Source organism: Moschus berezovskii, chromosome 17 (assembly GCF_049115385.1).
Source record: "Moschus berezovskii isolate FMDL1 chromosome 17, NW_MosBer_1.0, whole genome shotgun sequence".
NCBI classification, from domain to species: Eukaryota; Metazoa; Chordata; class Mammalia; order Artiodactyla; family Moschidae; genus Moschus; species Moschus berezovskii.
This window is the reverse complement of record NC_142476.1, coordinates 57,029,367-57,053,977: the sequence shown is the minus strand read 5'-3', so window position 1 is coordinate 57,053,977 and position 24,611 is coordinate 57,029,367. Positions and strand designations below refer to the sequence as shown.

The 24,611-nt window shown below is 38.5% G+C and overlaps 1 protein-coding gene across 4 annotated transcripts in view; it reads right to left on the bottom strand.

Annotated features, from left to right (window-relative positions):
- KMO (kynurenine 3-monooxygenase) overlaps nucleotides 1–24,611 on the bottom strand; it is a 51,797-nt gene that overhangs the window by 3,003 nt on the left and 24,183 nt on the right. Inside the window, exons 6-12 of one of the 4 annotated variants that reach the window (XR_008685107.2) lie at nucleotides 24,119–24,206; nucleotides 22,376–22,541; nucleotides 21,109–21,180; nucleotides 19,543–19,664; nucleotides 17,456–17,603; nucleotides 12,268–12,325; nucleotides 838–1,147 (exon numbers count right to left, since the gene is read on the bottom strand). Coding sequence is in view for 2 of the 4 variants with exons in the window: in XM_055419705.2 (XP_055275680.1) it covers nucleotides 11,809–12,110; nucleotides 12,268–12,325; nucleotides 17,456–17,603; nucleotides 19,543–19,664; nucleotides 21,109–21,180; nucleotides 22,376–22,541; nucleotides 24,119–24,206 (956 nt within the window). In the remaining 2 variants the exon portion in view is untranslated. Of the gene's footprint in view, nucleotides 1–837; nucleotides 12,111–12,267; nucleotides 12,326–17,455; nucleotides 17,604–19,542; nucleotides 19,665–21,108; nucleotides 21,181–22,375; nucleotides 22,542–24,118; nucleotides 24,207–24,611 lie in introns of those variants that run through there. The other 3 variants (XR_016039633.1, XM_055419704.2, XM_055419705.2) reach the window with 3 other exon arrangements.

The window sequence follows — 24,611 nt, the reverse complement described above, 5'->3', positions numbered from 1 at the left end:
AAGCCAGACTCAAAGTAGTCAAATAAATTCTTGCTTCCTATCCATTTCAGTCATTTTCTTTTCAGTCAGTGTCACAGGACAGTAACTTGAAAAGGTACAGCAATTATGCAAAACCTGTTAGAACTCTATTTTGCTCGAGGGTCAATTCTATTTCAGCAAGTGTTTGCATGAACATGTGAGTTGTCTGTGAGCCCAAAGGTGTGATTAATTTCTGTTATTTCCTGGTCAGTTTGCAACATTATCTTGGCAAGAAGAGATCTGTTTAAAGCTATGCCTCTAGGTTTATTCCATATTCAGGATAAATCTTATAAATATCTTGTTTTCAAGACAAGGCAAGATATCTCAATGAGAATTCCAGAAGCTTACAGAAGCTTACCTTCACCACATATGAAAAAATTCTGCTCAAGTTGAAGTCTACTTTATTTATTTCTGTCTTCAGGAGAGATGGAAAACAGCTACACTCTTTCTAAAAATTTATCTTGTAAATTTTTTTCATTTGATTGAAAAACTATAACCATAATCATTTACTGTGAGTTTTCATGTGACTGACTCAAAAGAGAATTGTGGTTTTCTTCTGAGTATTAATCTATTGACTGTGAATTTCTTTGGTGTTACATACTTCTTTCAGTACAAAAACCCCCAAAGACTATTTAATGCTACTTTAAGTTCACAGCTTATAATGTTAAGAATGGAAAGGTCATTCAGTGTCTCTTAAATTTTCCAAATATATTAACTCATATCAAAAATATTTTTTCATTAAAACAGTATATTACTAACTCTACTAAATGTCTAAGGCTTGAGCTTATGAATGACCAGACACTTTTTCATTTTTGTTACCTCCTAAATGTCCCTGAAATACAGATGAAGATGTTGTGTGTGGGTCATTATCACTGTCTCTGCCTTCATATCCCAACCATGTAAAAAGGAATGCTCTGTGTGTGTTGTTTTCTTTTGGCACTTATTCTTACACAGCATGCATGAGATGGGGCTGGAACAAAGAAAAATTAAAGAATGTTTATTAGAATGCATGATCTTATTGAAAAGAACAAAACCTTCTCACTTACCTCTATGTAATTGTACATGGATAGGTCTGAAATTGCATGGTCATCTGGAATTCTAAATCTTGAGAATTCTGGAAGACACATACCTAGAATCCAAGTTAAATAAGATATCTTTCCCAAAACAGTCTATAAAAAAATGGACTGAACTCTATAAGTTCAAATTAAATGGTGTATTCTCTACCAGTGTTCTCTCTAACCTTATACAGCTATGGACAACAAAGCTGTATGACCAACAATCTATGAATACTGAGCAATAACACATGGACATTTCCCATCACCTATAGTTTAATAAAGCTTATGATAAAGACTATGAAATATACTAAATTGGTAAATCATTCTTTGTTACTTCACAAATGGAAAGCAGTTCATGTAAATGACTTTAAAGTGATTCCAAATCCTTAGATGTTGCTACTCTCCGTTTTGTTCTTCCTTGCTACCCCATGTAAATTTGTTTCATTTGAACCTAAGTCACCTGTTTCTGTAGTGTAGTGGTTATCACATTCACCTCACATGTGAAATGTCCCTGATTCTAAACCAGGCAGAAACAGTCTTCTCTTTGGGCTTCTCTGGTTGCTCAGACAGTAAAGAATCTGCCTGCAATGCAGGAGACCTGGGATTGATCCCTGAGTCAGGAAGATCCCCTGGCAAAGAGAATGGCTATCTGCTTCAGTATTCTTACCTGGGAAATCCCATGGACAGAGGAGCCTGGAGGGCTACAGTTGTGGGGTCACAAAAAGTCAGACATGACTGAGCAACTAACACTCAACTCAGCCTACCTTGTTAGCTTAAACATCAGCTCCTCCATTATTCTCTTATCTCCCAGAGGAAGGCCCCATGTTTTACTCATGTTTGAAAACTTAAACTGGTATATGGTAAATACTGAATAAATATTTGATAAAGTAATGATTAATATAACTTCACAGGGCCAAACAACTCCCATTTTGGAAAGCCATTTCTAAAGTTTGAGAGTGCACATGAGTACAAGTCCCAGCTTCATCACTTTCTAGCTACTTGGCTTTGGGTAAGTTTCTTAAGCTTAAATTTCCTAAGTTGTAAACTCTAAGCTTAAATTTCCTCAGTTGTAAACAAGGCACAAGAATAGTACCTATGCCCTTTGTTTTTCATGAGATAATACATTAAAAAAACATTGCAAGATCCCCAACACATATTACATGTTCAGTGATGTTAGTTATTATTGTGATAATTAGTTTTATCTATCTCTTATAACTAAAACCAGTATTGACAGTATGTTCTGCTTTATAAGCTCTCAGTCTATCTCCACCATTGTCATTACATGCTAACCAGTCATACAAGGGCTAAGAAGGGAGGAAACAATATACCTCTGGATCCTGAGCATCTGAATGAAATAACTGGGAAAGAAAGTATGAAATCCAGAAGAAATGAACCCTAGAATCCATAATCTTTTCAGATTCAGATACCATAGTGTCCACTGACACCCTATAACACTTAAAACTTTTTTACTCTGAGGTTTATTCCAGCCTTTTTTTTTTAACTTTTTTTTTTCTTGAGAGATAGCTTGTATCTGTGAATCAGGCTTTAGAAAAAAAAAAAAAATGCTTTACACAAGTCATTGATTTAACCTTCACAGCTTTCTGAAGTTGGTATTATCCCTACTTTATTGATGGAAAAAAAATGAGACTTTAAAAAGATAAAGTGACTTGTTCAAGGTCACAGGGCTAATAAGTTGACAAGTCAAGACTGGAATCTGGAGAAAACAAGAAGGCAGAGGAGTAGGTGGACATGGAGTACAGCTCTCTCCACGGATACATCAGGAATGCACCCTCAGACAGAAGTGCATGCAGAACACCAGCTGAGAGAGGACAGGAGTACCTGACCAGAGGAAAAAAATATATAGAATCACGCAAGACTTGGTAGGATGAAGGAACTAGGGGAAAAAAACAGTAGTGTTTGTAGGACTGGACCTGCCCTCAGTGGGTGGGGGAACTGAAGCAGGGGTCCAATCCCCACATTGGGGCAATTGTCTGAGTCAAAGGAGAAACATTTAAGGCTGAGAGTGAAACAGCTGATCTGTGGCAGCCTAAATGGAATGAGCATCAGACAGTCCTTGCTGCAGCCTTACATACCCGGAGAGGGACACAGGTCTCCTGCAAAGCACAGTGGCTGAGAGCTGAAGTTTAGGGATTGTGGACCAGTCCCAGGGTGAGGGCTGCTGTTGACTGTGGAAAGACGGATCGAAGGGATATGAGGGAGGAGACTGTGGTGGAAACGCCTGTAGAGGAAAGCCAGGCAGCCATGGAAGCAAGGCAACACTGCTGAGTCACACGTAAGGGGTGGAGCCATCACCACAGCCTCTCTCTCCACATGCCAGCATCCGCAGCTGAACAATAGAGAGGCTGGCCCCTCAAATGCCTGACGCGCTGAACTACAGAGCAGGACCCCACCCAGGGTGCGCCTTTAAGTGACTGATGTGCCGCTGATCTACAGAGTAGGATCCCAGCCACCGGGGCCCCTCTATGTGCCTGATGCATGAAACAGCAGAGAAGGAACCCAGGCAAGGGAGCCCTCTAAGTGCCTGAATGGACAGAACTATAGAGAAAGACTGGCCAAAGAGGCCTACTGGTCGTCAGCTACTAGGGGCTCGAAACAAGACTGTTAGGGCCATAACTCCTATGGCGGAGGCAGTCCATGTTCCCGCACACTTGATGCTGCCAGGGTCCCCACAAGCTAAACAGCTGCACCACCTTCACACTCAACTCTCACTGGGGCAGAGCTGCCACAGGCAAATAAAGTCTTGCATTTATGGGCGCAGGGTCACTTCGGTTGTGTCTGAGTCTTTGCAACCCTGTAGACTGCGGCCTGCCAGGCTTCTCTGTCCGGGAGCAGGGTTCTTCAGGCAATATTGGAGTGTATTGGCCAATACTGGTTGCCATACCCTTCTAGAGCACTATATTTCCTGCTGCCCTAGCCGCTAACTCCCCTGAGTACCTGGTGCTCCCAGAACCCCTGCGACTCAAGCAGATGTACCACCTGCACACCTGGCCCTCACTGGGGCAGACCCAAGTCCTCCAGGGAAGCCTCAGGAGCAAACCCCAGTGGATGACCCACATGCAGAGGTGGAAATAAAACCACAGTTGAAACCCAGGGGCAGTGTGACTAAGGAAGAAGACCCAAAACCTTCCCACCAGCTGTACAAGCTACAGATTAAATCCACACAATCAATTAGACAGACTCTGTGTCTACAGAATATACAAAAGGTCATTGAGAGTGCCCACAAAAGAAAATGCACTAGTTCTGATAGCTGTGGACATTGGAGGGAAGAACACATAGGAGCAGGACCAGATTAGAATCTGAGCTGCCCCCACAGCAGGTCCAGAGATCAACACAGTGTTGGAGGGCATCCTAGGGAGGTGAGGTGGACTGTGACTCCCAGTGAGGGAAAGGACTCTGATAGGAGTGATGCAAGAAAAACATTTATTATTCTTATGTTTTGACTTGTTGTCTAGATTCTTTTGGATCTTTTTTCTTCATTTTTCCTCCCCGCCTCCCAACCCTCCCCCGCCCCGTGCCGCCTTTCTGTTGTAGTTGTCAATTTAATTGACACTATGAAATCTAATTAAGCTTTTGAGCTTTTTTTTTCTTTTTCTCAGTCACATTTTCTATTGTTGTTATAAACCTTTGCCTCTACATTGGGCTTTTGCAGTTCTGTGGAGTTCCCCCACCCCCCTTTTTTTTCTTTTCTTGTCTTTTTAATTTTTTAAATCTATTATTATTTTTCTACATTTGTTCCTTTGTTTGCTTTTTCTACTGTTCTTTTCCCCTTGCAGTTAATCTTTAATGTATATAAATCTTCTTTATCTACCTCTGTCTAACTTTGCATATCTATTCTTTCTTTCCTTTCCTCTCAACATGTTTTATTTTTATTGCTTTATTCCCCAATTGGCACCTTGCCTTAGTTTTGTTTTCCAGTTTGTGCTTTAGTTAGTTTTGTTCTTGTAGATATAATTTTTTATTTCCTTTGTTCACTGGGTCAATCTACTCTATTTTTGTTGGACTGTTTTGACTTTGCTTATGGGTGTATGTGTATATGTGTATATTCTATTATTTTAATTATTATTTGCCTGATTTTGTAACTGCCATTTGTCTGGGGTTCATCTTTGGTTTCTCATTTTCAGATATTTTTTTAAATCTCACTTAATGCCATAACAAAGCACTTGTGGAACCTTTATTCCTGACCAGAGATCAAGCGTTGAGCCTTTGGAGTGGGAGCACTGACTTCAAGACTCTAGACTACCAGAGAACTAACCATAGGGAGTATCGAATAGTGAGAACTCACATAAAGGAAACCACTGTAATACACTACCCAGGATCACCCAACCACCAGTAGCACCCTGTGCAGGACGCCTCAGCTAAACAACAAAGTACACACCCAATCATTAGCACACAGGATTACCACCCCACTCAGCCTTGCCAATCAGAGGAAAAACAAACAAACAAACAAGAAAAACTCAGCACGAATCTCACCCTATACAAAGTTTATGCAAACCATTGGACCAACCTTAGGAAGACAGAAACCAAAAGGAAGAAAGAATTCAACCTTGAAACCTGGGAAAAGGAGACCTCAAACACAATACTTTAAAAAAGATAATGAAAAAGGCAAATAAATACTATACAAATGAAGGAACAATCCAGAAACATAGAAGTCCAAATAAATGAAGAGGAAATAGGCAAACTACCTGGAAAAGAATTCAGAATAATGAAAGTAAAGATGATCAAAAACCTTGAAAACAAAATGGAGAAAATGCAAGAATCAATTAACAAAGACCTAGAAGAATTAAAGAATAAATATACAGAGACAAACAACACAATTACATAAGTTAAAAATACTCTGGAAGGAATCAATAGCAGAATATCTGAAGCAGAAGAATGAATCAGTAAGTTGGAAGATAAAATGGTGGAAATAACTTCTGAAGAGAATAAAGTAAAAAGAATGAAGAGACCTGAGGATAATCTCAGAGACCTCGGGGATAATATCAAACACACCAACATTTAAATTACAGGGGTCCCAGAAGAAGAAGAGATAAAGAAAGAGTATGAGAAAAATTTTTAAGAGATTATAGTTGAAAATTTCCCCAACATGGCAAAGGAAATAGTCAATCAAGTCCAAGAGGCACAAAGTGTTTATTCAGGATAAACCTGAGGAGAAACACCCCAGACACATACTAATCAAACCAATAAGACTAAACACAAAGAATGTATATTAAAAGCAACATAGGAGAAGCAACAAGTAACTTACAAGGGAAACCCCATACACTTAACAGCTGATCTTTCAGGAGACACTCTGCAGGCCAGAAGGGAATGGCAGGATATATTTAAAGTATTGAAAGGGAAAAATCTACAACCAAGATTACAGTACCCAGCAAGGATCTTATTCAGAATTGATCAAGAAATAAAAAGATTTCCAGACAAGCAAAAGTTAAGAGAATTCAGTACCAACAAACCAGCTATACAACAATGTTAAAGAGACTTATATAGTCAAGAAATACAAGAGAAGAAAAAAGATCTACAAAATAAACCCAAAACAATTAAGAAAATGGCAATAGGAACATATATATCAATAATTACTTTAAATGTAAATGGATTAAATGCTTCAACCAAAAGACACAGATTGGCTGAATGGATACAAAAACAAGACCAATATATATGCTGTCTACAAGAAACTCACTTCAGACCTAAAATCACGTATAGACTAAAAGTGAAAGGATGGAAAAATATACTCCATGCAAAAGGGAAACAAAAGAAACCTGGAGTAGCAGTCCTCATATCAGACAAAATAGACCTTAAAATAAGGAAGATTACAAGAGATAAGGAAGGACACTATATAATGATCAGGGAATCAATCCAGGATAAAGACATGATTGTAAATATCTATGCACCCAACATAGGAGCACCTCAATACATAAGACAAACACTACCTGGTGGGCTTCTGTCTATGGGGTCACACAGAGTTGGACACGACTAAAGTGACTTAGCAGCAGCAGCAGCAGCAACAGACATAAAAGAGAAATTGATAGTAACACAATACTAGCAGGAGACTAACACCCCACTCACACCAATGGACAAACCAACAAATCAGAAAATTAATAAGGAAACACAAGTCTTAAATGATACATTAGATGAGATGTATCTCATTGATATCTTTAGGATATTCCATTCAAATGCAGAAGGCTATACCTTCTTCTTAAGTGCACATGGAATATTCTCCAGGATAGACCACATCTTGGGTCACAAATCAAACCTCAGTAAATTTAAGAAAATTGAAGTCGTATCAAGCATCTTCTCTGACTACAATGCTATGAGATGAGATATCAATCACAAGAAAAAAACTGTAAGAAACATAAACACATAGAAATTAAGCAACACGTTTCTAAATACCCAACAGGTTACTGAAGAAATCAAAGGGGAAATCAAAAAATTTCTAGAAACAAATGACAATGAAAACACAACTCCAAATCTATAGGATGCACCAAAAGCAGTTCTAAGAGGGAAGGTTATAGCAATACAATCCTACCTCAAGAAACAAGAAAAACATTGAATAGACAACCTAACTTTACACCTAAAACAACTGGAAAAAGAACAAAAAACCCCCAAAAGTAGTAGAAGGAAAGAAATCATAAAGATTCGAGAAGAAATAAATGAAAAAGGAATGAAAGAAAAGATAGTAAAAATTAATAAAAGTAAAATCTGGTTCTTTAAGAAGATAAACAAAATTGACAAGCCTTTAGCCAGACTCATCAAGAAAAAAAGAGAGAAGAATCAAATCAACAAAATTGGAAATGAAAAGGGAGAGGTTATAACAGACAGTGCAGAAATACAAAGGATTATAAGAGACTATTATGAACAACTATATGGCAATAAAATGGATAACCTGGAAGAAATGGACAGATTCTTAGAAAAGTTCAATCTTCCAAGACTGAACCAGGAAGAAATAGAAATTATGAGCAACCCAATTACAAGCACTGAAATGGAAGCTGTGATCAAAAATTTCCCAAAGAACCAAGGCCCAGGACCAGATGGCTCCATGGGAGAATTCTATCAAACATTTAGAAAAGAACTAATGCCTATCCTTTTAAAACTCTTTCAAAAAATTGCAGAGGAAGGAACACTTCCAAACTCATTCCACGAGGTCACCATCACCCTGATACCAAAACCAGAGAAAGACAACACAAAAAGAAAACTACAGGCCAGTATCACTGATGAACATAGATTAAAAAATCCTCAACAAAATTTTAGCAAACAGGATTCGGCAACAAATCAAAAAGTTCATACACCATGATCAAGTTGGGTTTATTCCAGGGATGCAAGGATTCTTCAATATATGCAAATCAATCATTGTGGTAAACCATGTTAACAAATTGAAAGATGAAAACTATATGATAATCTCAATAGATGCAGAAAAAATACCTTGACAAAGTTCAGCACCCATTTCTGATTAAAACTTCTCAAAAAAATGGGCATAGAAGGAATCTACCTCAACACAGTAAAGGCCATATATGATAAATCTACAGCAAAAATTATTCTCAATGGTGAAAAACTGAAAGCATTCCCCCTAAGATCAGGAACAAGACAAGGGTGTCCACTTTCACTGCTATTATTCAACATAGTTCTGGAAGTCCTAGCTACAGCCATCAGAGAAGAAAAAGAAATAAAAGGAATTCAGATTGGAAAAGAAGAAGTAAAGCTCTCACTGTTTGCAGATGACATGATACTGTACATAGAAAGCCCTAAAGATAGGATCCGAAAATTACTAGAGCTCATCAGTGAATTTAGCAAAGTTGCAGGATACAAAATCAATACACAGAAATCATTTGTGTTTCTATATACTAACAATGAAAAATCAGAAAGAGAAATTAAGGAATCAACCCCATTCACCACTGCAACTTAAAGAATTAAATATCTAGGAATAAATTTACCTAAGGAGACAAAAGAACTGTACACAGAAAATTATAAGACATGAATGAAAGAAATCAAAGACAATATAAACAGATGGACAGATATTCCGTGTTCCTTGGTAGGAAGAATCAATATTGTGAAAATGACTATATTTCCAAATGCAATCTACATATTCAATGTGATCCCTATGAAATTACCAAATGCATTTATCACAGAATTAGAACCAAATATTTCAAAATTCATATGGAAACACAAAAGACCCCAAGTAGCCAAAGCAATCTTGAGAAAGAAGAATGGACCTGGAGGAATCAGCCTTTCTGATTTCAGATTATACTGCAAAGCTACCATCATCAAGACAGTATGGTACTGGCACAAAAACAGAAATATAGACCAACGGAACAAGACAGAAAGGCAAGAAATAAACCCATGCACCTATGGGTACCTTATTTTTGACAAAGGAGGCAAGAATATACAATGGTGCAAAGACAGGTTCTTCAATAAATGGTTCTGGGAAACAGGACAGCTACATGTAAAAGAATGAAATTAGAACACTTCCTAAGATGCTTACTCCTTGGAAGGAAAGTTATGACCAACCTAGATAGCATATTAAAAAGCAGAGACATTACTTTGCCAACCAAGGTCCGTCTAGTCAAGGCTATGGTTTTTCCAGTGGTCATGTATGGATGTGAGAGTTGGACTGTGAAGAAAGCTGATCATCGAAGAATTGATGCTTTTGAACTGTGGTGTTGGAGAAGACTCTTGAGATCCCTTGGACTGCAGGGAGATCCAACCAGTCCATTCTAAAGGAGATCAATCCTGGGTGTTCATTGGAAGGACTGATGCTAAAGCTGAAACTCCAATACTTTGGCCACCTCATGTAACAAGTTGACTCACTGGAAAAGAGTCTGATGCTGGGAGGGATTGAGGGCGGGAGGAGAAGGGGACGACAGAGAATGAGATGGCTGGATGGCATCACCAACTCGATGGATATGAGTTTGAGTGTACTCCGGGAGCTGGTGATGGACAGGGAGGCCTGGCGTGCTATGATTCATGGGGTCGCGGAGAGTCGGACACGACTGAGCAACTGAACTGAACTGAACACCAAACACAAAGATAAACTCAAAATGGATTAAAGACCTAAATGTAAGACCAGAAACAATAAAACTCTTAGAGGAAAACATAGGCAAAACACTCGATGACATAAATCAAAGCAAGATCCTCTATGACCCACCTCCTAGAGTAGCGGAAATAAAAACAAAAGCAAACAAGTGGGACCTAATTAAACTTCAAGGCTTTTGCAAAGCAAAGGAAACAAAAAACAAGGTGAAAAGACAACCCTCTGAATGGGAGAAAATAATAAATAGCAGATGAAACAACTGACAAAGGATTAATTTCCAAAATATACAAGCAGCTCATACAACTCAACGCCAGAAAAACGAACAACCCAATCAAAAAGTGGGAGAAAGACCTAAGCAGACATTTTTCCAAAGAAGACATATAGATGGCTAACAAACACATGAAAAGATGCTCAACATCGCTTACTGTTAGAGAAATGCAAATCAAAACTACAATGAGATATCACCTCACTCTGGTCAGAATAACCATTATCAAAAAGTCTACAAACAATAAATGCTGGAGAGGGTGTGGAGAAAAGGGAATGCTTTTTCACTGTTGGTGGGAATGTAAATTGATACAGCCACTACGGAAGACAGTATGGAGATTCCTTAAAAACTAGGATAAAACCACCATATGATCCAGCAATCCCACTCCTAGGCATATATCCTGAGGAAATCAAAATAGGAAAATACACATATATCCCATTGTTCATTGTAGCACTATTTACAATAGCCAGAACATGGAAGCAACCTAAACGTCCATTGACAGATGAATGGATCAAGAAGTTGTGGTACATCTACCCAATGGGGTATTACTCAGCCATAAAAAGGAACACATTTGAGTCAGTTCTGATGTGGTTGATGAACCTAGAACCTATTATACAGAGTGAAGTGAGTTAGAAAGAGAAATAAATATCATATTCTAACATATATACAGAATCTAGAGAAATAGTCATAAAGAATTTATTAACAGGACAGCAGTGGAGAAACAGACCTAGAGAATAGACTTATGGACATGGGGAGAGGGAAGGAGAGGGTGAGATGTATGGAAAGAGTAACATGGAAACTTACATTACCATATATAAAATAGACAGCCAATGGGAATTTGCTGTATGGCTCAGGAAACTCAAACAGGGGCTCTCTATCAATCGAGAGGGTGGCATAGGGTGGGAGATGGGAGGGAGGTTCAAAAAGGAGGGGATATATGTATACCTATGGCTGATTCATGTTGAGGTTTGACAGAAAACAACAGAATTCTGTAAAACAGTGATCCTTTAATAAAAAAAGAAATTAAAAGAAAAAAGGCTGGAATCTGGGTGTAGATTCAAAACTGGTTCTCTAAGTGTATCTTATATGCCACAGGCTTAATTTCAGAGGTGACTTTTGAGAGCATGTGGAGCTGAGAAGCAGTAAAAGTTATCCAGTTCTATTGTTTTCAATTTCTTTTACAGATGAAAATTATGTACTTTTAACTTATTTTCAGAGTTATATATAAAAATTTAAAACTTCAATACTTCTAAAATTATTTGTGGAATTCATTTTAATCAAAAGGCAAATGGAAGTTATTATATGCAAACTTTGACAAAGCAAAAAACAAGAAAATACTGGAGTTTCCAAAGGTGTTCTGAGGGCAAGCTGTAGGGAGTTTAGGCACGGGTGTTAACTACACTGAGAGGGAGATAAAGGGGTATGTGTGCATGCTAAGTAGTTTCAGTTGTGTCTGACCCCATGGACTGTAGCCTCGCCAGGCTCCTCTGTCCATGGAGTTCTCCAGGCAAGAATACTGGAGTAGCCATTCCCTTCTCCAGGATCTTCTTGACCCAGGGATCAAACCAGGGTCTCCTGCATTGCAGGTGGATTTTTTTGCCATCCGAGCCATCAGGGAAGGCCAGAAAGGAGTATACCTTCACCAAACTTTGGTACTCCGAACTTTTTTTATTGGTACAGACCTCCATGTAAAAACTTAAAAGAAACTGTCTTTTCCTCTCTGGGTGTTTCTTATCTGCAATGAGCAAAAACAGTGGCACAGAGTGTTAAAAGAAAAAGTTATAATTCTGATTAGGAAATCTAATTCATGATTTGAAATCTTCCAGGATCAGAAACAGGTATATAATTAATCAGCGAGACTAATCTATGTCCCACTGAGGAATTTTACTTACTAAAGTCATTATTGAATTTATCCATTAATTCATCAAATACCAAGCAGTCTTCAAAGCCCTAAAACAAGAAAAAAAAAGGGGGGGGAAATAAACTGGAAATAATAAATACTTCTTTTAGCAATTTTGAATAGACTTTTCATTGGTGGTATAACTCACAGGATATTTGTACCCTAAACCAGTATGTAACAGCTGAATAGTCACACTTGGTACTGAATTCTGATTAAAAATGACATTAACTGCAAGTTTGATGGTTTTGTCTTTGTCCAGTTTATTAATTTATATATATCAGTTCAGTTCAGTTGAGTTCAGTCTCTTAGTCATGTCTGACTCTTTGTAACCCCATGGACTGCAGCACGCCAGGCTTCCCTGTTCATCACCAACACTTGGAGCTTACTAAACTCACGTCCATCAAGTCGGTGATGCCATCCAAACATCTCATCCTCTGTCGTCCCCTTCTCCTCCTTCCTTCAATCTTTCCCAGCATCAGGGTCTTTTCCAATGAGTCAGTTCTTCGCCTCGGGTGGCCAAAGTATTGGAACTTCAGCTTCAGCATCAGTCCTTCTAATGAATATTCAGGACTGATTTCCTTTAGGATGGACTGGTTGGATCTCCTTGCAGTCCAAGGGACTCTCAGGAGTCTTCTCCAACACCACAGTTCAAAAGCATCAATTCTTCAGCACTCAGCTTTCTTTATAGTACAACTCTCACATCCATACATGACTACTAGAAAAATCATAGCTTTGGCTAGACGGACCTTTGTTGGTAAAGTAATGTCTCTGCTTTTAAAAAAGCTGTCTATGTTGGTCATAGCTTTTCTCCCAAGGAGCAAGTGTCTTTTAAAATCATGGCTGCAGTCACTATCTGCAGTGATTTTGGAGTCCAAAAAAATAAAGTCTCTCACTGTTTCCCCATCTATTTGCCATGAAGTGATGGGACTGGATGCCATGATCTTAGTTTTCTGAATGTTGAGCTTTAAGCCAACTTTTTCACTCTCCTCTTTCTCTTTCATCAAGAGGCTCTTTACTTCTTCTTCGCTTTCTGCCATAAGTGTGGTGTCATCTGCATATATGAGGTTACTGATATTTCTCCCGGCAATCTTGATTCCAACTTGTGCTTCATTCAGCCCAGCATTTCTCATAGTGTACTCCGCATATAAGTTAAATAAGCAGGGTGACAATATACAGCCTTGACTACTCCTTCCCCGATTTGGAACCATGTTGTTCCATATCCAGTTCTAACTCTTGCTTCTTGACCTGCATAAAGTTTTGTCAAGAGGCAGGTCAGGTGGTCTGGTATTCCCATCTCTTTAAGAATTTTCCACAGTTTGTTATGACCCACAGTCAAAGGCTTTGGCAGAAGTAGATGTTTTTCTGGAACTCTCTTGCTTTTTCAATGATCCAATGGATGTTGGCAATTTGATCTTTGGTTCCTCTGCCTTTTCTGAATCCAGCTGGAAGTTCATGGTTCATGTACGATTGAAGCCTGACTTGGAGGATTTTGAGCATTACTTTGCTAGCATGTGAGATGAGTGCAATTGTGTGGTAGTATATGTAGATATAGATGTAAATTTAGAATATAAAGATTTTAGATTAACTTGTAATTTTGACAATTCTGTTGCTTCTTAAAGAAGCAAAAATAATTATATTGTTCTACCATGAGCATTAGAATAATATTTAAACTATTTAGGGATTTAAGATTCACATTTAGAGCAATTTAATGACAGCATAGAACTCTCATGTGAACTCATTTCCCATAAGTCAAAATTAAAGCAAATTTCTAATCAACAAATCCACAAAATTAGTAAGGTATTCTGCTAAGTGCAATAGGGAGAAGAAAATAGAAAGCTATGTTTCCTGCATTCTAGGAAATCAAACTATGGTTTTAAGATCATATATAAATATGTAAAGGTTAAGAAATAAAATATTTCTATATCAATTACACATATCAATATTATACCAGAGGCAAATAAATTTGTTGATTATATGGGCTGTTAATGCTATAGGAATATAGAGATAAGAGATATCATATAGTGATGAGATAATACTCTTAAATTCTTTAATTAATTCATTTATTTCTGGAGAATTCCTATGAGATAGGTCCTATTAAAATCTGAATTTTGGGGGGAGGGAGGCTCAAGAAGAAAGGGATGTATATGTAATTATGGATGATTTGTGTTGACTACCACAACACTGTAAAGCAATTATTACCCCCCCCCAAAAAAATTGTTTAAACAAACAAAAAATAATAAAGCAAAAAGTATTAAAAATAAAAAAATCTGAATTTTGCAGATAAGGAGTAAAATTAGTTGCATGAGAACATATTCCAATAAATCATGAAGCCAGGCTTTGAACAAAGGAGTTCTAATGCCAGAATCCACACATGGATCCACTGCTAAAATTGATGTGTTTTTTAATTTAAAAAAAATTGGAGTATACCTGACTTACAATATTTTGTTTCAGATATACAACTTAGTGATTTGATATTTTTATAGATTATACTCCATACAAAGTTATAAAATATAGGCTATATACTATGTAGTGTATATTACAGTTTGTACCTCATAATCCCCTTTTCCTTTCTTGCCTCTCCCCCTCCCCTTCTACCCACTGGTAACCACTAGTTACTAGTTTGTTCTCTGTATCTGTGTGTCTGTTTCTGTTTTGTTGTATTCACCTATTTGCTTTATATTTTAGATTCCACATATAAATGAAAACAAACAGAATTTGTCTTTCTTTGTCTGACTTATTTCACTAACCATAGTACTATACAGGTTCATCCATGTTGTTGCAAATGGCAAAATTTCGTTGTTTCTTATGGTTGAGTAATACTCCATCATAAATACATACCACTACTTTTTTATCCATTCATTTGTTAATGGACACGTAGGTTGTTTCCGCATGTTGGCTACTGTAAATAATGCTGCTATGAACATGGGGTGCATATATCTTTTCGAAGTAGCATTTTCATTTTCTTTGGATATATACCATGAGTGGAATTACTGGATCATGTGACAGTTCAGGTACTGTTTGCCATAGTGGTTGCACCAATTTACATTCCCACAAACAGGGTACTAGAATTCCCTTTGCTTTATATCCTTGACACACATGTTTGTCGTGTCTTTTTAATGATAGCCATTCTAGCAAATATGAGGTCATACCTCATGGTGGTTTTGATTTGCATTTCCCTATTGAATAGTGATGTTGAACATTTTTTCATATGCCTGTTGACTATCTGTATGTCATCTCTGGAAAAATTCCTATTCAGTTCTTCCGCCCATTTTTGAGATCCGGTTGTTTGTTTCCTTGACATTGAGTTATGTGAGTTTAATGTATTTTTGGATATCAACCCCTTATCAGACATTACATTTGCAAAGAACAAGTTATTCAAACATAGCTAATTTTGTTCTTTTTGGATTTGATTAAGGTTTCCCATTCAGTAGGTTGCATTTTCCATTTGTTGATTGTTTCCTACAATTTTGTTTAACTTTCTCTTGTTGTTCAGTCACGTCTCACTCTTTGCAACCCCATGGACTGTAGCACACCAGGCTTCCCTGTCCTTCACATCTCCCGGAGTTTGCTCAAACTCATGTCTATTGAGTTGATGATGCCATCCAATCATCTCATCCTCTGTCGCCCACTTCTCCTCCTGCCCTCAATCTGTCCCAGAATCAGGGTCTTTTCCAATGAGTCAATTCTTCACATCAGGTGGCCAAAGTATTGGAACTTCAGCATCAGTCCTTCCAATGAATATTCAGAGTTGATTTTCTTTAGAATTGGCTGGTTGGATCTCCTTGCTGGCCCAGGGCCTCTCAAGGGTCTTCTCCAGCTTTCACCATCTCTATGAGATTATGTGAAAGGTACCTGTCCTGGTCTTGAACGTATGTTCTGTGATGTCCTATTCAGTCTGCATGTGCCTAGTGGCTTTGGTGGGAGAGCATATCTGAAGTGAGCATGAGCCACACTTTCCCTTAGGGTGTGCTGGCAACCACCTCCTTGGTGAGAGACAGGACTGGTTTCAGAGGGACTAAAGCCAGGTCCAGGTGCAGCCAGGACTTCTCCTTGACTCAATGGCAGTCACTGCCCAAGGGAGGAAGTAAGCTCAGGGTCCTCCTACTCTACTAACTTAATCCTACCTCCCATTATGCTTTGTAAAACAAAATATTTACCACTAATTAGATGAAAATATAATTGATTATACCCCCAAGTTATTTATTCTTGGAATATATTCCATAAACCAAAGCAATATGGTTATAAAACTATAATATTAGTAATCAAACACACATGCACATAAAATAATTGTTTGTCTAGACAATTATTTTAGAATTCCTTAAAATTAACATTCAATATTTGAATAGTATTCCTTTTCTGATATATTATTCTAGCCAAAAAGGTAAAATTTCCATGGAAGCAGTAGTATTCAACGTCTAGTCTGTTTTATCATTCTATTTAACTCTATTAATTGTGTTTTCCTTTCCTGTGGAATGAAAAAGCAGAAGGGGAAAGAAAAGATAATTTGGGATATTTTTCTTTCTTCTTTTTTAATTTTTGGCTGTACCCCATGGCTTGTGGGACCTTAGTTCTTGGACCAGGGATCAAGCCCATGCCCCCTACATTGGAAGGTGGAGTCTTAACCACTGGACCATCAGGGATGTCCCTGGGATATTTTTCTTTTTTGATACTAACATTATAATCTCAAGAAAAAATATACTTTAAAAATGAAGTCGTGGAGACTTCCTGATGTTCCAGTGGCTAAGACTCCATGCTCCCAACGTAAGGGGCGTAGATTCGATCCCTGGTCAGGGAACTAGATCTCACATGCCGTGACTAAGAATTCGCATTTCACAACTAAGACCTGGCACAGCCAAAGAAATAAATACTTTAAAGAATTAAGCCTTGAATTTCTGTCAGTCAAGTTCCTAAATTTCAAGTTATCAATACATTTTCTAACTGAATAGAAAACTGTCCTATGCTTTATGCTTTTTTATACATTAAATGTCTGGATCAAATAATCCAAGAATTGACTGTACATAGAGATCAATCTAGTTAAATAGCTGGTGGGGTTGTTGAATTGATTGTTTTCTCAGAGATTATGTGGGGATAGTTTTAACCTTTTCTTTTTTCTTTAAGCTTTTTTAGTTGAGATGGGCCCAGAAAAATTCGAGGGACTTACCTACTGAAAAAGAACTTACCGCATTCATTCCTTGCCCAAAAAAGGGCACTATGGCATGGGCAGCATCTCCCATCAACAAACAATGTGATTTAAAGTGAAAAGAAGAGCACTTAACGGATATCATAGACTGGGCGGGCAACAGAAAGAAATCTTTTACCAGGGCTTGCCTTCAGAAGAAAACAATCAAAATATAAAAATGTTAAGCTGGGTATTAAATACTGCATAATTCTTTCAGATTTACTGGCTTTGTCAACATAATATTTCATTGAAGAATGCATGAGAATGCCAGAAAGAAAACAAGAGAGGGAGAGCTGAAGTTTCTTCTAGTTCCCAAATTCCACTGTTCTATTCACATTCTTAATTTGAAACGCTAATCACATCCAGAAAGAACAAGAGTAGCTGAATTTGAATAATTTGAAATATGCCTGTGTTATATGTCAGGAAAATTTCATTATCTATCACATAAATCACACAATTTTCAGCTACATTGGTATATTTCAGGTTTCCTTGGAAAAAATTGAGATGCAGTTGTGTATTTTATTAACACCCAACAAACCAAAATTAAGTTAAGTGAGTCTATGTGTATCTGGAAATGAACAATTGGAATCAAGCTAGTATCGCTCAAGCATCTACAGAGGTTTTGTGGGCGCTATAGGCAGAGAAGTACTATATACATTTATCATGTGTACTTGCTCAGTCATGTCTGACTCTTTGTGACTCTATGGACTGTAGCCTGCCAGACTCTTCAGTCTGTGGAATTTTCCAGGCAAGAATACTGGAGTGGGTTGCCATTTCCTCCTCCAGGGGATCTTCCCGGCCCAGTGACTGAACCCATGTCTCCGGCATCTCCTACACTGGTAGGTGGATTCTTTACCACTGAGCCATCTGGGAATCCTGTGTACATACAATAGATGATCTTACATCTAGTGAGAGAGGCAAGAAATAGCCACAGAACAAGTTCCAAAAGTATCTAAGTGCTAAATTTTGGCATGCAGAGATTTCCCTTCAACACCAGAGAAGGAGAAACCAACATAGCAATTGAATTGATATGCAGCAAAGGATGAGAACTGACAATTTTAAAAAAGATCTTCTATGATTAGTCAGTGGGCTATCCCTTTTACATAATTAACTCATTTAATTTTCAAAATTGCCCTAAAAGTAAGACATCTTGATGTCTATTTTAGTGATGAAAAATCGGAGACCTAAGGAAGTCAGGGACAAGAGTAGTGTTAAAACCTTGGTCTTTCTGCAGCATTGTGCAGCCTTCATGAAGATGTCACTGGAGGTGGAATGTGAGTTAGGTTCTAGGACAGAGGGACAGGGGAGAGAGGTACTGAGTGACACCAAATGACAAGGTCCATGTGGTGATGTTGAAGTGGGCCAGAGGAGCTAAGACTCGCAAACCAGACGGCTGGTACAATCAGCCATCAGTTTGGAAAAACTTCATACATGCCTGGCCCTGTGCTGAATGGTTTATAGGCATTATTCCCTTTCCTCTGCACAACAACCCTTTGGGGCAGGTACAACTATCATCAGCATTTTACTGTGAAGGGTATGAGACATAGGAAAGCTAGCAACTGGTGGACTTGAAGGTGCCATCACATAGATTTGTGTTCCCACCAGCAGGAGGAAGCACAGCCAAGCTCCGTGGCACACCAAGACCTATGGGCCTGAGCACCTGCACAGGGAGCATGAAAGGCCCAGGGACACTGGTGGCTTGTCTTTCCCAGAGAAACCGGCCTGGCCTGGGTTTTTTCAGAATTCCCGTTTGAACAAGATCCTCTTGGACTTTTGCTGTAATCTAGGTTTCCCATCCAGGTCACTGCACGATCGGGAAGATCCCCTGGAGGAGGGCATAGCAACCCACTCCAGTATTCTTGCCTGGAGAAACCCTGTGGACAGAGGAGCCTGGTGGGCTATAGTCTATGGGGTCGCAGAGTCGGACATGATGGAAGTGACTTTGCACACAGGCAGGTTTCCTGTCCAGGTCACTGTATTACAGGTCATTTTTAACAAAAGCTGAAATAAGGTGCATTAGCCTTTATCTGAATTTTGAAAACCTCAAACAAGAGAGCAAAAGGCACAATTGGACATCTTGAAACTTACTTTCCAATTAGAGGGATGGAATCCGGAAAGTACTTCTGGAAGAAGTCCAGCACATCACTACTAGTTAGCAGTTTTTCAAACTCTTCAAAAGGCATGAACAAAGTACACGTGAAAGATTTATTCTGTGATGAGAAGAGGAACAGTGTGTGAGAGATTGGGGGTCAGGCAATGCTGGCCCTAAGACAGATCCCTCAATCTCAGAGTGCTTGCTGTGGCTCAGGGGACTCTGGGAGGAGTGTCCAAGCAGACAGGAAAGGCACCCTCACTTTCTGCCCTCACTCCCCAGGAAAAGCTCAGTCAGGGGTCCCCAGATGCACCCCTGCATCTTGGTTATTAGGAAACTTTCTATACTGTAAACTCCAGATATTTTCACCAAGCAAACACTGCACTCCTTATACTATTAATAGGTGCATTGGATTTTAATTCTCTTCTTTTTTTCTTTACTGTTATTCCATTTAAGACACTATGACATTAGGTCCTTGGACCCCAGGATTCTTGACAAGAGAAAGAAAAAAAAGTGGGTAAATAAAAGACCAACCAGAGAAATATAGATAGGTATATGTGTCTATATTAAATATAGAGATTGTTGTTGTTTAGTCACTAAGTCACGTCCAACTCTTTAGTGACCCCATGGACTATAGCCCAGCAGGTTCCTCTGTCCATGAGATTTCCCAGGCAAGAATACTGAAGTGGATGGCCATTTCCTTCCCCAGGGGATCTTCCGGACCCAGGGACTGAGTTCACATCTCTTCCACTGCAGTTGGATTCTTCACCACTGAGTCACATGGTAATCTCCATATAGAGATAATAATAACTACATATATATATATATGTATGTATGTAGGTAGGTAGGTATATATTCTGTTCAGTTCAGTTCAGTCACTCAGTTTGTCTCTTTGTGACCCCATGAACTGCAGCACGCCAGGCCTCCTTGTCCATCACCAACTCCTGGAGTCCAACCAAACCCGTGTCCATGGAGTCAGTGATGCCATCCAACCATCTCATCTTCTGTCATCCCCTTCTCCTCCTGCCCTCAATCTTTCCCAGCATCAGGGTCTTTTCCAATGAGTCAGCTCTTTGCATCAGGTGGCCAAAGCATTGGAGTTTCAGTTTCAACATCAGTCCTTCCAATGAACACCCAGGACTGATAGCAAAAAAGTCTCTAAGGTCTAATGAAATAACAGCCATGTTCCTTTTTGATAATGAATATTCAAATGTCCTACAGACCTTAAAGGATGAAAAATACTTCGCAATATATAACCTAAATATCTTTGGCTTTATTTGGGGGCAGTTTCTTCCTGCACTGTCTTGGGGGAGGTGGCAGTCAGGTACCACCACACATAAACCCCCATTAGTCATTTGTATATGTTAAATATCCTTTCCAAAGTAAATAACTTGTATTTCTTCAGGTTTTTCTTCAATATCTCCAAAGTTGCAGATATAATCATTAAACAGACTAGACAATGATGAAGTTGACTACATACATGCTTGCAGCATATAAAAGTAAATAACGAAAAACATTAATCATATAGGCAGAATGACAGTTAATAAAAATTTTTACACTACCGTGTTAGGAAGTGCAATCATCATAAAGGTATCTCTAGGCCAAATATGTAGATAATTAGGTTCCATGGCATACTGCAGGGGAAAATATATATATAATTAGTGTATTAATGCAGCTCATCTGCATTAACAAATAAGGCATACTGACTCTGTTTATGTTATACTTGTACCCACAGCAATTTAGATCACTGCAAGTCCCTCCAAACATAAAGTCTAAGCAAAGACAGTTTGCTTGTTGTGAAAAAATGGCTTTAAGATGAGCTCGCACTTAATTCCCCAGGTGTTAGAAGTGTTAGTCATTCAGTCATGTCAGACTCTTTGCGACCTCATAAACTGTAGCCCGTCAGGCTCCTCTGTCCATAGAATTGTCTGGGCAAGGATACTGGAGTGGGTTGTCATTTCCTCCTCCAGAGGATCTTCCCCACCCAGGGATCAAACCTGTATCTCCTGCATTGGCAGATTCTTTACCAATGAGTCACCTGGGAAGCCCATAAAAGTGGTATATAATAACGCTATCCCAAACAGACTAGACGTTTGAATTTCAAATAGGATAGGTTAAATCAGTACCTTAAAATGTATCTTTTACATGCAAATCAAGTATTTAACTAATGCTGTGTACCTTTTATTACTTATAAGCCAAGATTCTCATTGCTTCTGTTGGTATTTTAATTTTCCTCAACACACAATACACATGCTACATATTTGCCTCTGGACACATATGGTTTAACATGGACTCCAGGAAATAAAAAACATGCAATGCAAGTCTCTTTGCAACAATTCCCTGTTCACTTTATTTAATAACTTTTTAATTTAATCATGAGTATAAGAACTCTGGGCTGTCAGACAAAGTTGACTCCAGGAAATAAAAAACATGCAATGCAAGTCTCTTTGCAACAACTCCCTGTTCACTGTATTTAATAACTTTTTAATTTAATCATGAGTATAAGAACTCTGGGCTGTCAAACAAAGTTGTTTTTCTTTTAAAATTTTTTCCCAAGATATAATAGAAAAAAGTAGTTGTAATTCCTTTCCTTTCTTCCCTATTCAAGAAAACATATCGAAAGGTAAAGGAGTGACAGTGATATTATTAAAAGGATATCTGTACGTCCAATTTATTATGAGTTATCGAATACATAGTACTTTGGCAGACCTTAAAACGGATAAAGACATGCTGCTGAGAACAACTGCACTGGAATACACTTCTATACTAATATGCGGCAGGGGGAGGGGGAGAGCTGTAGGAAGGAGAAAAGAAAGGGAAAGGACTTACATCCCCATTCTTAGGTGGAATACTCAGCTCCATGTACCCATGAGGAATGTATCTTTGACTGTAATCAAAGCGGGGTTTCTTCATGAGGTGAGTTCTAACAGTGGAAAAGGCTCCATCACATCCTACAATGAGGTCACAGGTGACATCTTTGGGAACTTTGTCCTGTCTGAAAAATAAAGGAAACCATCAAAAGAAAAGTCTAGTGGTGAAAATGATGAAGTACCTCTATTGGGTATAAAAAGTAGTGACTTAATAATGGGGCCACTACTTACTTTTACATATCTGATTTAGAGCTTTGAGTCGATAGTTATAAAATGAAGATAACACTTGTCCCAGTCATGGGTTTGCTTATGAGATTGAGGGTAACACAAAATCATACTGATTCCCAAAGACATGCTAGGCCACAGAAGCCTGACTAAGAACTGAGTTCCCTGCATGAAGAAAGAGATCCTTGAAAAGAAGGAAAAGTCTTTCAAATGGAGAAAGGGTATGAACAATCTCAGGGACGTGACCAAGATCTTCTAGGAGCAGCATGTTTGTCTTAGAGGAGATCAGAAGAGGAATTTAAGAAAAGAGTACAATTGGGGAGGGAGGAGAAGAGAATTTTGAATGTTAAGATGCAAGGTTTAAATACATTATTCTGGCAACTGGGAGAAAACAATATATTTCCATTGGGCAGGCGGTGTATGAAGAGTAGTAATTTAAGACACCTTATTTAGGAGTAGAAACATTGCAGTGGAGTCACAATGCAGAAGGGAGAGGAAATGGAGACAAAGTGACTATAGTGGCCTACATGTATGGGGGTGAGATCCCAAGGATTGTGGTGCTCAGGAAGAAGAACGACATATGCTCTGAGACAGACAGGAAGTACGAGACACTGGGAAATGTCTTTAGGTCAAATGGGAGAAAATAAGGAAAGGGGTACATCAAGAATGATTTTAATTATTTGGTTAAAAATACTAGGTAAGTCAGCTTCCCAGGTGACTCAGTGGTAAAGAATCTGCCTGCCAATGCAGGAGACACAGGTTTGATCCTTGGGTGGGGAAGAGCCCCTGGAGAAGGAAATGGCAGCCCACTCCAGTATTCTTGCCTAGAGAATCCCATGGACAGAGGAGCCTGGTGGTCTGCAGTTCACAGGGTCACAAAGAGTTGGACGTGACTGAGCATCTAGACAGCAACAACAGACTAGGGAAGTTAGGAGTAGGACAAATAGATGTTCGAAATTTTAGATACATTTGCAATTATGGCAAGAAGTACTTGCGAAGGTGTTTAAAGGAAAATTAATATTAAGATTGAAATAAGGGTTATTATTATTATTACAAATAGAAATGTGAATTTGTAAGTAGTTGTTGAACAAACTGTGAATCCAAGATACTACCCCCAAGTGGGACATGAGGCTTGGAACTTTAGAGGAAATGGGCTCAGCCAAGGGGAGGCAGACAAAGAGTATTCAGAAAGAGGAGAGGAGAAGCAGAGCAGTGCAGAGTTGCCTGTTTCAAGTTATGAGAGTGTTCGAGGCAGAGTATGGTTACCAGTCTAGAATGATGTTAAGAAGATGAGTGAGCAGGAGAATCAGGAAGAATACTGGTGCTAGTGATCAACATAAAATTACTTGATTATAGAAACTACTTGAATTACCCTGTTGGTAATCATTTAACTCTTTCAAACAAGTCTAGAGCAAAGTTTACAGGCACAATTCTCCACTTCAACCCTTCACCTCTGAAGTCAAAGGCCAGTTCTTACCCGAGCACAGTGATCACTCCTTTCTCAGGACTACATTTCACCAGCCTGTGGCCAAAGTGCACTTTTGCATTGGGGTATTTCTCAACAGCTGAAGAAACAGAGAAAACTAATGGAAACGAAATTCCAATTCTTAATTCACTTAAACTGAATTAATCATTTTCTGAGAACAGTGTGATAGAGATACTGAACAATGTAAACATGAATTAGTTAAAATGTGATCTGACAACTGTTTGGCAAATGTTCTAGGATAATCTGGTAGTAAAAGAGGTAAAAATCAACTGTCTCCGTCTCAAAAAAAAAAAAAAAATCTAACTATGTATATTCTTGCATCACTGTAATTGTTGGCACCCTAGGAAAGAAACAATCATCACATATTTTAAAGTTGCCCCCAAATTAAGGCTTAATTTGTGATTCAGTCAAAATTCTTTTTTCATACTATGTCTGACTCTGTATCTCTTTTTAGCAAGTCCTCTAGACTTCTGACTCAGATTGT